General features: G+C 26.6%; 1 protein-coding gene across 1 annotated transcript in view; it reads right to left on the bottom strand.

Moving 5' to 3' along the window:
* Positions 1 to 11,422, bottom strand: part of LOC129958075 (ATP-dependent RNA helicase DDX3X-like) — a 32,398-nt gene extending 20,976 nt beyond the window's left edge. The window contains exons 1-2 of the mRNA XM_056070245.1: positions 11,224 to 11,422; positions 2,723 to 2,777 (exon numbers count right to left, since the gene is read on the bottom strand). Coding sequence (XP_055926220.1) covers positions 2,723 to 2,777; positions 11,224 to 11,268 — 100 coding nt within the window. The 5' untranslated portion in view covers positions 11,269 to 11,422. The remainder of the gene's footprint in view (positions 1 to 2,722; positions 2,778 to 11,223) is intronic.
* Between the last annotated feature and the right edge of the window lie 2,345 nt (positions 11,423 to 13,767).

Below are 13,767 nucleotides of genomic sequence, written 5' to 3'. Positions count from 1 at the left end.
TAAACTATAAAGTATGATGGAAACAAACTCAAGTAAACAGAACCAAACTTAAATATTCACCATTTTAAAAATTTATGCTTTCACTAGAAAAAAAAGAAAAAAAAAAAGTTTTCAAAAAAATTAAAATTTAAAATTTTCAAACAAGTAAAAGCATAAGAAATTCCCACTTATCCATTGCAATTTAGCTATTTATTTTTCTGAATAATAATAAAAGAAAAAAACTCCAATATATACATACTTTTGTTTCAGATAAAAATGTACAATAAGTAAAAGACCCTCGTGCACACTTACACCCATTAGAAATCTAATGAAATTCCAAGTCGGAGGAATGTATAGGATTTCATAAATGCATTATATCTTTTACGAAATCTTAGGAATTAGAAATAACAGAACAACAAACTAGCAATATAAAAAATTATAATGCTACAACTGAAAATCATTCAGAATAAAAACAATTTTAATATAAATGGCTCCTCAATAAGAAATTACACATAGAAATGTTAAAAGGATCAAAATAAAGTGAACTGACAAAATGAAATTAACAGTAAAAAAAATATGAATGCAAGAGTTTCCATTGTATATTAGATAAATTCATAAATTTTATAGGTTGTAAATAAATTCAATTTCTGTATCAGATACAAATTTACCTCTATTTTTAGTTACTGATCTAGAAGTATCAAAAAAATTCTGAGCAGATTAAAAAAAAAAAAAAAATCCAATGAAGTTTTTACTCCTGAACCTGCAAGTGATATTGTCCTAATTGTAAGACAACTAACTATATTCCAAAATTTTTTCATTAAGTACAAAAACTTTGCATTTAAAAGGAGCCAAAGGCCAAAGTCACTAATAAAAAGTTTGAAATTAAAAGATAATTTTTATGAACTTAACAATGACTCAAGCTTATAAATATATTTGCTGCACTTTCACTAGTCTATTTCAAGAAATTTCAGCATTTCTTCATCTTTCATAACTACACATCTAAATAATACAAGTAAAACTAGGCAATTTAAAAGAAAGTGTGAATATAAGAACAAACACAGTACAATGTCTCTGCATGATCCAATTCTCATTTTAACATCATATGATAAAGTGAAAGAATCAAACTTCCAGAAATCAACCTAAAAAATTTCAATCATTAAAAAAACCACTAAATCTTTATGAAAAAATTTGACTACAACCAGCAAGAAAAAATTAAGGCATTTGCACAAATACATTATTTTGCTTTAACTATAGACATAATAGTTTTAAATATTTTATTAAAATGATAAACAGACACAATCCTTTTCTTAAAAGTAATAAAAACATTTAGAAAATTACAACTGAATTTTCTCATAATAATAAAAAAAAAAAACCTACATATACAATATTTATTATTTTTAGTTGCCAAATAAACAACACTCATATTTCCAGTAAATACGAAGGTCCGCACTCTTCTCAAACATATAATATTATCTTGAAAGTGACGATTTTGACAGTTTTAATTAGCATGATGCCAAACACGAGCAAGCTCTTTGATTATTTGCGAGAAGATAACCATTCATGATTATTTGCAAAAAAAAAAAAAAAAAAGGAAAAAGACGCAAAATGTTGCAACTTTTCTCAAATCTTTTTAAGCATTAAAGAAGACGGGCATGATTGCAAATAAATTTCAAACTGGCCACCCCAGGGAACTAAAAGCAGGGGGGGGGGGGGAATGCAAATTCAACAACTCATTAAAAAAAAAAAATGGCTTTCAAGATTTAATAACAGGTAGTTGAAGCCACTGCAACACTGAGGACCAGTTGCTCTTTAAATGATACAAAAATATTGTTCACGATTCAAAAATATGCAGTAAAGTCTCTTAAAAATTAATGGAAGAATTATTTTTCACAAAACTTACATTACAAAGCCCAAGTTGTTTTATAATAATAAAAATCTTTTTAACTTCCACACACACACCCATTTCCAAATCTCACTGCTGTTAAGAATGTATAACATGCTCTGGATATGAAATGAAAATTTCAAATAAAACTAATCTGATGCATCTAATCTTAGAAAAATAACTAAAAATCATCATAGGAAAATTTCACAAATTTGTTGCTATGAATGCCATTTTTTTTTTAAATCTTTCTATGCTTTAATTTTTTATGCAGTAAGCAAAATAATTAGGAAATGCAAATTTTTTGAAAATAATATTTTGAACAAAGGAATCAGTTTAAATGCCACCATAAAACTAAAAAAGTACTTTTTCAGTGTTTAGTATAAAAAAGTCCAAAAAGTAATATGATAAAAATCAATTCAACAGATTGCAACTTTTAGAATTGGAAATGCAAGAAAAAGGCTACCAAACAAATCTAGTGAATGACTGAAGTAACAGAAAAAATATCCAATTAAAAAGATCAAATGTTTTCAACTTAGCCACTTTTAGCCATATCTCAAAAATGAAAAATTTAAATGCAATACCTATAAGTCTTCCTTTTATATAAAATTACTGTAATTATAAACAAAATTATTTCTCATACAATTATATTAATAAAACAAAATAAATTTGAATTATATTTTTTGTCATTACATCTTTGAACAAAAATATAACCTACATGATTCATATACCTTTTTTAAAAGCTTTATAAAAAGGCATTATTATATTAAGATTTTTAAAACATACATAAAGCCTAAACATCATATAACTTTTCAACAACAAAATTTTTAAATAAATTACAATCACTGAAATAATTTAACTTACCAGAAGTTTTGGCTCCACTCGAATTACTGGTGGAGTTTAAGTCTAGACCAGCAAACTGTAAAATGAATAAATGAAGAAAATCTTTGAAATTTTAAAAATTTTTGAAGCACAAATAAATATCCTGCATAATTTAGTTTTTCTTTTTAAATAAATGAACTTTGTATAGTTATCTATCTGTGAAAGTAATGCAAAATTAAAGTGGAAGATTAAGCATAATATATATGATATTCCAGAAATAGGACTTGCTGAATGGGCTTAACATAAAAAAATAAAGGCCATAAAATTTTTTTAAACATGCCTAATTTCAGCGAATGCACCCAATAGAAATGAATTAATTATTATGAAAAGCATTAGCATTTTCATTAATAATTAATTTTAGCATTCTTAAGTCTATAAAGACTCCTGTGCAAATTAACCCTATAGCAAGAGTTTGTGCAATCATTCTTATCACTTAACAAAGGGGGGAGGAGGGGGTGTCAAGCAATATTTTTATATAAAAAAAAGCAAGGTATTCAATATAAAAAAAATCCACAGTTTGTATATTTATTTTACAGTAGTAAATACAATATTAATAGTTTTTGTAATTGTTAATTTAAACTTAAGATAGCTATGATTACACCAATTCCATATCTTAAAAAGATTCAGATTTTCTGAATTTTTTTAAAGATATCTTAGGTCATCTTTTTTCTGGAGTTTTCAAAGCAGATGACATCATTGAAATACTTTAGTAGTATTAGATTTGAGAGTGGTTCAAGGGGAAAATCTTTTAATAAATGGTAGTATGAGCTATGGGAAGGTTTCAGGGAATATTTTTACTCCCTCTTTGTGAGAAAACAAAAGGTAAAAAGAAAAATTTGAGGTGCGAAACATTTTATTTTTAAGGGGTGAAACTTCACGTATTCTCTTTAAGGTGATTTTTTTTTTTTTTTTTTGTAATATAAGGCCCCTCAAAAGACATCAGAATGCTCCATATTTCCCAGAAGAGTGCTTAAAAATTGAAATTGGGAAAATATAAAATCCCTAGTTTTTATTATAACATCTTTAACTTTATATAAACATTTTATAGAAAAAAGAAATATTAAAGCTAAAATGCTTAAGTGGAGCTTTGTATTAAAGTAATTCATTAAAACTTTCACCAATTTCAATAGCAGTTGGACCAATTTTACTATATTTGTTCTCTTACCTTACAGCTCATCAAGTTGTTTTAATACTCTGAATGTATATATATGTAATGATATTTTAAACTCTAATTTCAATATGATTAATTTCCAAAGTTTTATCTTAATTTAGTCCATAGTAACTTCATTCTAAAATTTTCTCTTATTTCCCTATCTTTATGTGATTTTTTTTTTTTTTTTTTTTTATATATACGATTGAAACTAAGTGATGATTTATGCAGAGTGTTCAAAATGGCTTCCGTAAACTTTTTGGATATGGATGATTTATCTCTAAAGTTTTCCTAAACTCCTTTGAATAAATTTTTGGTATATTTATATCTCTTATATTTAATTATTATCACATGTTACGATTTAAATTTCTAAACATTCTGCAGAATTTTTCTTCCCTATCTTTCTCTTTTTCTTAGAGAAAATATTGTACTGTTAGTTTTATTGAATACATTGAATCCTTTTTCCTTTGAAGACAGAATTTTTATGTTTCTCTATATGTCTGTTCTTTTGTTTGATTGCATTTTTATTATTTTGATTTTTGTTACCTTGAAATAATGCTATGTTTAAGGGAAATCGATTGGGGTTTCCCCGCACAGGTTCAAATCCTGTCGACTAAAGAATATGTAAGATTATTTTATGTGAAGCAGAAGCCAGGTTTGAAGACAGTGATGAGACATTTTGCATTTTTAAATTCATTTTAATCCATCCTGTGAAAGCAATTTTATTTACAAGCAGAGACGTGGACAAGGCGCATCCGCCACGGTGCGGAACAAAAGCAGAAGTATATATGAAGTTACTTAAGATTACTTAATCATATAATAGGTCCTTCAGAATTCATTTTATAGTTCAGTATAAGTAATAATTAGTACTTATACTAGTATAATCACTAATTTTGTCTAAAAGTATAACTACAAAATTACATCTAATACATTTAATGTAAATTATATCACCATGTAAAAACAAACAATATGTTTGCATTAATTTTAATTAAGAATGAACATAAACTGACATTTAAAAGTGCCAAAGATGTTTACTATGCACTAGAGTCTTCGAAATTCAAATCTGTTGTAATGGCACAATGGAAAATTTGCAAGAAGTACCAAATTGATGATATATTGTGCCATGGATCTCCTACAGACAATGAATTCAGAATAATACCAGAAACATAAAAACAAACCCTTGCTGATTTCTTATGTTTCTGGTATTATTCTGAATTCATTGTCTGTAGTAGATCCATGGCACAATATATTATCAATTTGGTACTTCTTGCAAATTTTCCATTGAGCCATTACAACAGATTTGAATTTCGAAGACTCTAGTGCATAGTAAACATCTTTGGCACTTTTAAATGTCAGTTTATGTTCATTATTAATTAAAATTAATGCAAACATATTTGTTTTTACATGGTGATATAATTTACATTAAATGTATTAGACGTAATTTTGTAGTTATACTTTTAGACAAAATTAGTGATTATACTAGTATAAGTACTAATTATTACTTATACTGAACTATAAAATGAATTCTGAAGGACCTATTATATGATTAAGTAATCTTAAGTAACTTCATATATACTTCTGCTTTTGTTCCGCACCGTGGCGGATGCGCCTTGTCCACGTCTCTGCTTGTAAATAAAATTGCTTTCACAGGATGGATTAAAATGAATTTAAAAATGCAAAATGTCTCATCACTGTCTTCAAACCTGGCTTCTGCTTCACATAAAATAAGCTTACATATTCTTTAGTCGACAGGATTTGAACCTGTGCGGGGAAACCCCAATGGATTTCCCTTAAACATAGCATAATTTCAAGGTTACAAAAATCAAAATAATAAAAATGCAATCAAACAAAAGAACAGACATATGGAGAAACATAAAAATTCTGTCTTCAAAGGAAAAAGTATTCAATGTATTCAATAAAACTAACAGTACAATATTTTCTCTAAGAAAAAGAGAAAGATAAGGAAGAAAAATTCTGCAGAATGTTTAGAAATTTAAATCGTAACATGTGATAATAATTAAATATAAGAGATATAAATATACCAAAAATTTATTCAAAGGAGTTTAGGAAAACTTTAGAGATAAATCATCCATATCCAAAAAGTTTACGGAAGCCATTTTGAACACTCTGCATAAATCATCACTTAGTTTCAATCGTATATATAAAAAAAAAAAAAAAAAAAATCACATAAAGATAGGGAAATAAGAGAAAATTTTAGAATGAAGTTACTATGGACTAAATTAAGATAAAACTTTGGAAATTAATCATATTGAAATTAGAGTTTAAAATATCATTACATATATATACATTCAGAGTATTAAAACAACTTGATGAGCTGTAAGGTAAGAGAACAAATATAGTAAAATTGGTCCAACTGCTATTGAAATTGGTGAAAGTTTTAATGAATTACTTTAATACAAAGCTCCACTTAAGCATTTTAGCTTTAATATTTCTTCTTTCTATAAAATGTTTACATAAAAGCTAAAAATGCTATAATAAAAACTAGGGATTTTATATTTTCCCAATTTCAATTTTTAAGCACAATTCTGGGAAATATGGAGCATTCTGATGTCTTTTGAGGGGCCTTATATTACAAAAAAAAGAAAAAAAAAATCACCTTAAAGAGAATACGTGAAGATTCACCCCTTAAAAATAAAATGTTTCGCACCTCAAATTTTTCTTTTTACCTTTTGTTTTCTCACAAAGAGGGAGTAAAAATATACCCCAAAGCCACTCAAGAGATTTAAATATTTCCTGAAACCTTCCCATAACTCATACTACCATTTATTACTTCTCATTTACACTGGAAGCATGAATTAATTTTATGGCCATTTTTCTTCAAATGCCTGGAAAATGTGTATAATTGCTATAGTAACAGAAAGATTTTCCCCTTGAACAACTCTCAAATCTAATACTGCTAAAGTATTTCAATGATGTCATCTGCTTTGAAAACTCCAGAAAAAAAGATGACCATCTGCATTTTATCAATAAAGCCATCCTTTAGAGTTTTTTGTAATAAATATATATGTCTGTAGCCAAGTAAAGTAACCATCTGTAAAGAAACCAGATTCAATTAGACAACATTAAACTCAGTGAAAAGTATTACTTGAAATAGTCTCCTTCCCTCAGTTGTAAATAAACTACAAAGAGAAGCAATACAGAATTTTAAACGATTGCATTCAGCAGCCCACATAAACAATACAAATCAAATTATGCCACTGGAAATATCAGGAAAGTTTTCATTAACAGCAAGAAAAGGCAAACTAAGACATTGGGACATTGAAAGAACAAAGTAAATTTTGTTCAAAAATAAAAAGATGAAAAACAATGATTTTGCATACACTAGGGAGTTGCAAAAAATAGGAATATCTATTTTATCAATTTTGATTAAATAAAATCAGGTTCGTGATTTTCTTTCTACATATAATCTGCACATCAAAAGAATTTTTGTTAAAATTTTATTTTATTGTACTGTCATATATACAAATATAAATGTCAGAGTGCATGCCCAAGTTAATAGCTATTTATAAAAAATCTATTAAAAATATTAGATGGATAAACTAATCTAAATTAATAATAGTGTTTAATGAAAAGGAAAAGCTCCTGCACCACAAATTTATGTGCTACCTTCTACTTTCCAACAAACTTAGAATCAATAATTGGTAAGATTATATTTATAATAAACAGATTTGTTTGGAATACATTCATTGAATTTTAAAGATTTCTTTTGTAGCAAATATTTATTTAAAAAAATCTTTTTTCATAAGAAATACAGAATTTCATTGTCTGTAAAAAACATAAATTTAAAATTTTTTAAAGACATTCTATTTAATTTTAAATGTCATTAATTTTTTTTTTAATATAAGAAACATTCAAATATTTGTTAAAATAATTTTTACTGTAAAAAGAGCAACAAGTTTATTAAAAAAAATTCCTAAAGGTTAGAAAAACTGTTCCATTGTTCCTTAAAGTATTCAAAATAGAATTTCTCTAAAGTTAATAACAGGGTGGAAGAGGAGAATGAATATAAGTGACAAATATCTCATTATTTCCCCAAACAGAATTTAGCTTAAAGCTTCAACAAATGCTAAAAACCATTGAATAAAATTAAATAACTCAAGTTATATGGTTACAATCTTGAATTTTAAATTCAAGCAGTACAAATACCATTTCCATTTATCAAAAAAATTAAATGACTTATTTAAAAAATTGAGCACAATACTTTTTAAATATTTATTATACTCATTCTTCTCTAATTCCCAATGTGTTTAAGAAATATATAGATAGCTAGCTATATGCTAAATGAAAACAGTTTTGTAAAATCTTTCAAAAATACTGAATAATTTGGGTTTCAGAAAATTTTATTTTTTGGTCAAAAGTAAAATGAAATTTATTGAATACAGAAAGAAGATTAAAATTACAACTTGAAATAAAATGTTTTGCACTGTAAGATAACTATAAAAAATCTATGCAGTCTAAAGAAACTTCTTACACAGAAGCAGCATATTATTAAAACCCAATTAACTAAACCAATATTACAATCATGATTCAATGACCAATTCAATCATGAACCAATATTACAATCTTGTATTTACTGCCATAAGCAAGAATATTTGTGTACATCATTATTTCTAAGTTTTCTTTTTCCACAATAACAACTAAAGCTTAATACAAATATTTATTATAAAAACTGCTTTATTAAATTACCTTTCGAATGATATAGAATTATATGATATTTCTCCTTATAAAATTGACATTATAAACCCTCAAATCTCAAAAATTTATTTATAAATAAGTTTAGCTTAGTTTTGGAGATTACTATATGAGAATTTTTATTCAATATTTCTTAAGAGTATGGATCTAAGTTTTCAAGTATTTAATTTATTTATTCTTTTGGGAGCAAATAATTTATATCAGCAATAAAGAGTGAAAATATGAACATAACATTCCAAAAGTTTTTCCTTTCAAAGCAAGGATAAACATTCATACCAAAAATATTTTACTTATTTTTAGTACAATGCTGACTTCAATGATTTCAAATATATTTCATAGCAAAACGCTTTTCATACCAAAAATATTTTACTTATTTTTAGTACAATGCTGACTTCAATGATTTCAAATATATTTCATAGCAAAACGCTTTACACAATACAGCCATGCTTTCATTCTAGTTTACTTCCACTATCTTTGCTCCAATATAAATTCTCTACCAAGTTTATACTCCAAAATCCTAACCAAATATAAAAAATTAGTTAAATATGATTGAAGTATTTGCTAAATTTAAAGAAGGTAATACATTTTTTTCTTTTCAGTTCTGCCAACACAATAAAGATAAAAGAGGATCTTTTGTAATTAAACTTAAATTGTAATGAACAAACTATCATCTCCACATTAATATAAAGAGAAGATATGAACATTTGACAAGTCAAGAACATAAAAAAAATCCCTATTTTGCTAGGAAATCCATTACATATCTTCGAAGTAAACAAAATTATACAATTCCACAACCTGGTGTCGAATAACATACCACACAATAGGTGTAACTACATTTCTTACGCACCTCTGACACCATCTCTGAACTGATACCATAATTTTTGAGTTCTGCAGAATACAATAAATTGTTAAATAGCAGGACAGTTTTTTTTAAAGTTTGTGTATGTATGTCTAGAAGTTATATAAGATAGTTCCTCATGAAAGTTTTCTACTATTTTTGAAACTTAGAATAATGTATTTTCTACATCGTGATATTTTTATAAACTTGTAATTATTTGTTATTTAAATGTCAACTTTTTTTATAGAAATATTATACAGAAGAATCCTTAATATTTAATTTTTTGCATGTATATAAAAAAATCTGCAAGTTTGATAAATGTTTTTTCTCTAAAATAACACTAAATTACAACACAACTGAGACAATTCACAACTGTACAATAGAAATGCAATATTTAATGTTGCTGCGGTTGCTTTTAATGAAATATTATCTACTCAATAGGATTTTTATTATAAAGAAACTATGAAATGAAGATATCCATCTTTTTTTATGTTTAAATGCAATTTAATTACTCCTATTATGTGGTGTACTCAAAATTTGTTTATAAAGAAATAAACTAATAAAAGCAACAAATTTCTGTAACTACAAAACAGAAAAAATATACTAGTATTTCAGTTAACAAGAAAAAACTTAAGAAGGCCTTTCACATAATTGAATATCAATTTATACATTGCACAAAATTTCTTCCACAACTGTACTACATTACTTATAAAAGATGACTGAATCTTTAAAATAAAAAGGGTTTTCAAATATTATATTGAGAAAAATTATGAGTACATACACAATTCTTAATTTCAAAACTAAATATATCAATAAGTTTAAATTTATTACCACACTTTAACAGTTAAATTGCCCACTCAGAGCTACATTTTTGAATATCAATTTATAATAATTAACGATTTATAAATTATAGATATTCCAGTCTCTTAAACAACATCTTCCCAAATAAAACCCATAACAAATGGAAAATTTTAAATTGAAAATTTAACTTTTCAGATTAAAATAAATTTAGAAAAAAAAAAAAAAAGAAAGAAAGAAAAGAAAACCTATAATATAACATTACAGAAAAAGCAACCAAATATATAAGTTTATAAGTTATTCTAAATAGCTTAATATTTACAAACTAATTTCATCTTAATTTTTTAACATAAATAAACAAAAATAACAGAATATCACACTTATGAAGTAGATAAACGGTTTTAGAAACCCGTTAAGGTATTTTTAAAAACATGTTAAACCAACAGTTTTAACAAACCACATAGTATGTGAAAATCAAGATTGGATTCTACAGGTATGCCAACTAACATTATCCGTTAAAACACAGTAAAGATGATCATGTAATTCAAAACTAAAAAAAAATCTACAACAAAAATATGACACGGCTCAAAATAACTTAACAAGTAAAAGCAGTCCTTTAATCTAAAAAAAAATCCGCTATAAGTAGTAAAATTAAATTTATATTACTAAATTACTTCATTTACATAATAAGAAAACCGAATAATAAGTATTATGTTTCCATATTCAATTTAATAAGCAATTTTATCTTAACATGTTTTTACAAAATACTAAATACACAGGACAATATCAACGAAATTTTAAGAATAATTTCAGCAATCTCATCCAAATTTAAATAGGTCAACTACTTAAAACTGCATGGATGTCACGAAACTTTGAAATATAGCATTTACATAAATGAAGGGAATTTCCTGAAATCTTCCGAGATAAAGCTTTTTTTTTTATGACGACGATTACAATCGAGGGGTAACTTATTTCCATTCTTACCTGCTGTTCTAGACCCTTTCCATTTTCATTGGATTCATTAATCATATTACACTACAGAAGAAATTGTAGAACAATTTACGTCGGACTAAAACAATTATAAACAAATAATATAAGAAAATTTTCACGAAGCTGCAGTACATAAAATTATACCCACGACTTTTCTATATAAAAGCTGTAACGTCAGGAATTTTTTACTCCTTCACTTCAGTTCGCAATTTGATATATAATGAGAAAGGATGTGAGGTCACAGATTACTGGCCTTGCTTGTTATCCCCCCTCTCTTTCTTTGTTGAATTCTTGTCGTTCAACAGCTGCAAAGCTATTGGATAGTATAGAAAGGATATGCATATGTATATATATTTCATTACCTTATGAAATGGAATTTTGGAAAGTGCATGGAAATGACAAAAAAATATATATAATGATTCTTTTGAAAGAAAATGATGAAAGGTTTTTGCAAATGAAATCATGAAAAAAAAAAAAAAAAATACTGATCAACACGTGTAACTTATCTCATTATAATTTGGTTACTATTTTTTAAATAAATCGTCTTATAAGTTTCATTTGTCTTGAATACTTAAAGATAGAGTTGCATTTTGAAAAATATTTTTTGAAATATGCATAGTTAAAGGATCTCATTTCCTGTCGGAAATATTTATTTGCAGTTTCAGCAAATTAAAGGTTTTTATATCGAATGCAAATGCCAAATTGAATTCGATCCTCAAGGAAGACATGGTATGCCAAAGACAATTCAGAATCCATTTTATTACACAACTTTCAGAAGCCCAAATTATTTCACATAAATAATGTTACATAAACCAGATTTGTGGCACGCATCGCTCTTTAAAAGGATCTACTACGTCTTTTGAATCTCATTTCAAAGAGAATAGTAAGAAAATCTCAAGTAATACTCAAGTCTTACATTCATTCATTAAATAAGTAGATATTAAAGTTGTTTTTTTTAGCTCATGATCCGACAAAATATGCACCCCGATAAAGCAGAATGAGTAGTATACTATTTTGCATAACATTGCAAAATTTGAAGGAAAAAAAAAACTAATATTGCACTGTGTTTTTTACAAAAGTGAAATAGTGTCAAATATAACACTTTTGTTATATTTACAATATTGTATTCACCGTACACTACACAAACGGCACTTAATATCGTACAATATCATAACCTTTGCAAAAGATTATATTTTATAATATTTCTTCCAATATAGAGATACTGTAAGATATTAGAATTTTATAATATTATATAAAGTTTTCTGGCGAAATTGAGCAATGGTATATAACCGTAGCTTCTAATATTATACTGTATTGTATGAGGTTATCAATACTGCAATAAATTGTACAGTACAATATATTATTATATAGTATTCATATTGAATAATATTTTAACGTTTTGAAAATCTTAAATTTACTAATTAAAGCATAGAGATAATTTAAGCTTTAGTTTTTCATATAGCGACGCTTGATAATTCTACGCTCCTCTTTTTTCTTCTTTTAAATCTCTCATCTAACATAGTTAAATTTTATTTTGTTATTGTAATTTTTTAATACTTTCGAACCCGAAACCTTTTCTTTAGTAGACCGATGTCTTATCCATTGGAATAGCCAGACTTAACGCAAAGGCGTTAAATTATGGTAACGAATTATCACTTAAGGAGTTCCATTCCAAATGCCATGGTATATATATATATAATAAATCTAATTCTGAATAGTCTATTTCAATTAAATTAATTCTTTAGAGCTTCTGGTTGATAATGTAACTTAAAAGTTTAGTTTACTTATATTAATGTCCCGTTTGAAGCAACACTAGGACTATTTTGGGACGGACCTCGTACTTTTGAACCGCGGTCAGATGAGGAGGACGACACCTGAGCTGGCACCCCCCTCTCCACACCACACCAGCGGGAGGGCGTTAGGTCAGGACGGATTTAACGTGCAACAGACCCCCCTTACACGACGGTTCTTCGGTGGAATCGGGTCTTGAACCTGGAACCCTCCAGTTCCGAAGCTGAGACCTTACCACCAGGCCACCGCGGCCCTGTAACTTAAAAGAGATATTTCCCTCGAAATCAAGATTTGTTAATGGAAGCAATTAAAAAAAATAGTTACAAAAGTAACTGCTTTTAAAAGCAACACTTATTTTTTGAAATCATTTACTGTTTTTTTAATTTTGTTTAATTTATGAACAAAAAATTGTCATTTTAATTAAAGGTAATAAAAAAAGCAGTTCTCTGTAAAACGTGGGTTACAAATTTTTTCTCTATATAGTTTGTCGAAACATAAAAATTTTGTGAGGATTAATAATTTTCGAACTAAACAATAAGACATAGGTGAATTTTTTAATTTTTTATTACGCGTTCAATATATTGCGAGACGTCTTTAACAGTTAACTTATTTTTGCTATATTGGAAATCAAATTGAATTTTTAATAATTACTGAAAAAACTAAACATTCTTAAATTTTTGAGAAGAAAAAAGGAAATTTTCAAAATCAAAGTGGAAAGCTTTTACTAGTAGTAAACTTATTCTTGTC

The sequence above is a fragment of the Argiope bruennichi genome, chromosome X1 (genome assembly GCF_947563725.1).
Source record: "Argiope bruennichi chromosome X1, qqArgBrue1.1, whole genome shotgun sequence".
In the NCBI taxonomy this organism is placed as follows: Eukaryota; Metazoa; Arthropoda; class Arachnida; order Araneae; family Araneidae; genus Argiope; species Argiope bruennichi.
Note: the sequence above shows the minus strand (reverse complement) of the source record. Positions and strands in the feature narration are given on the sequence as shown.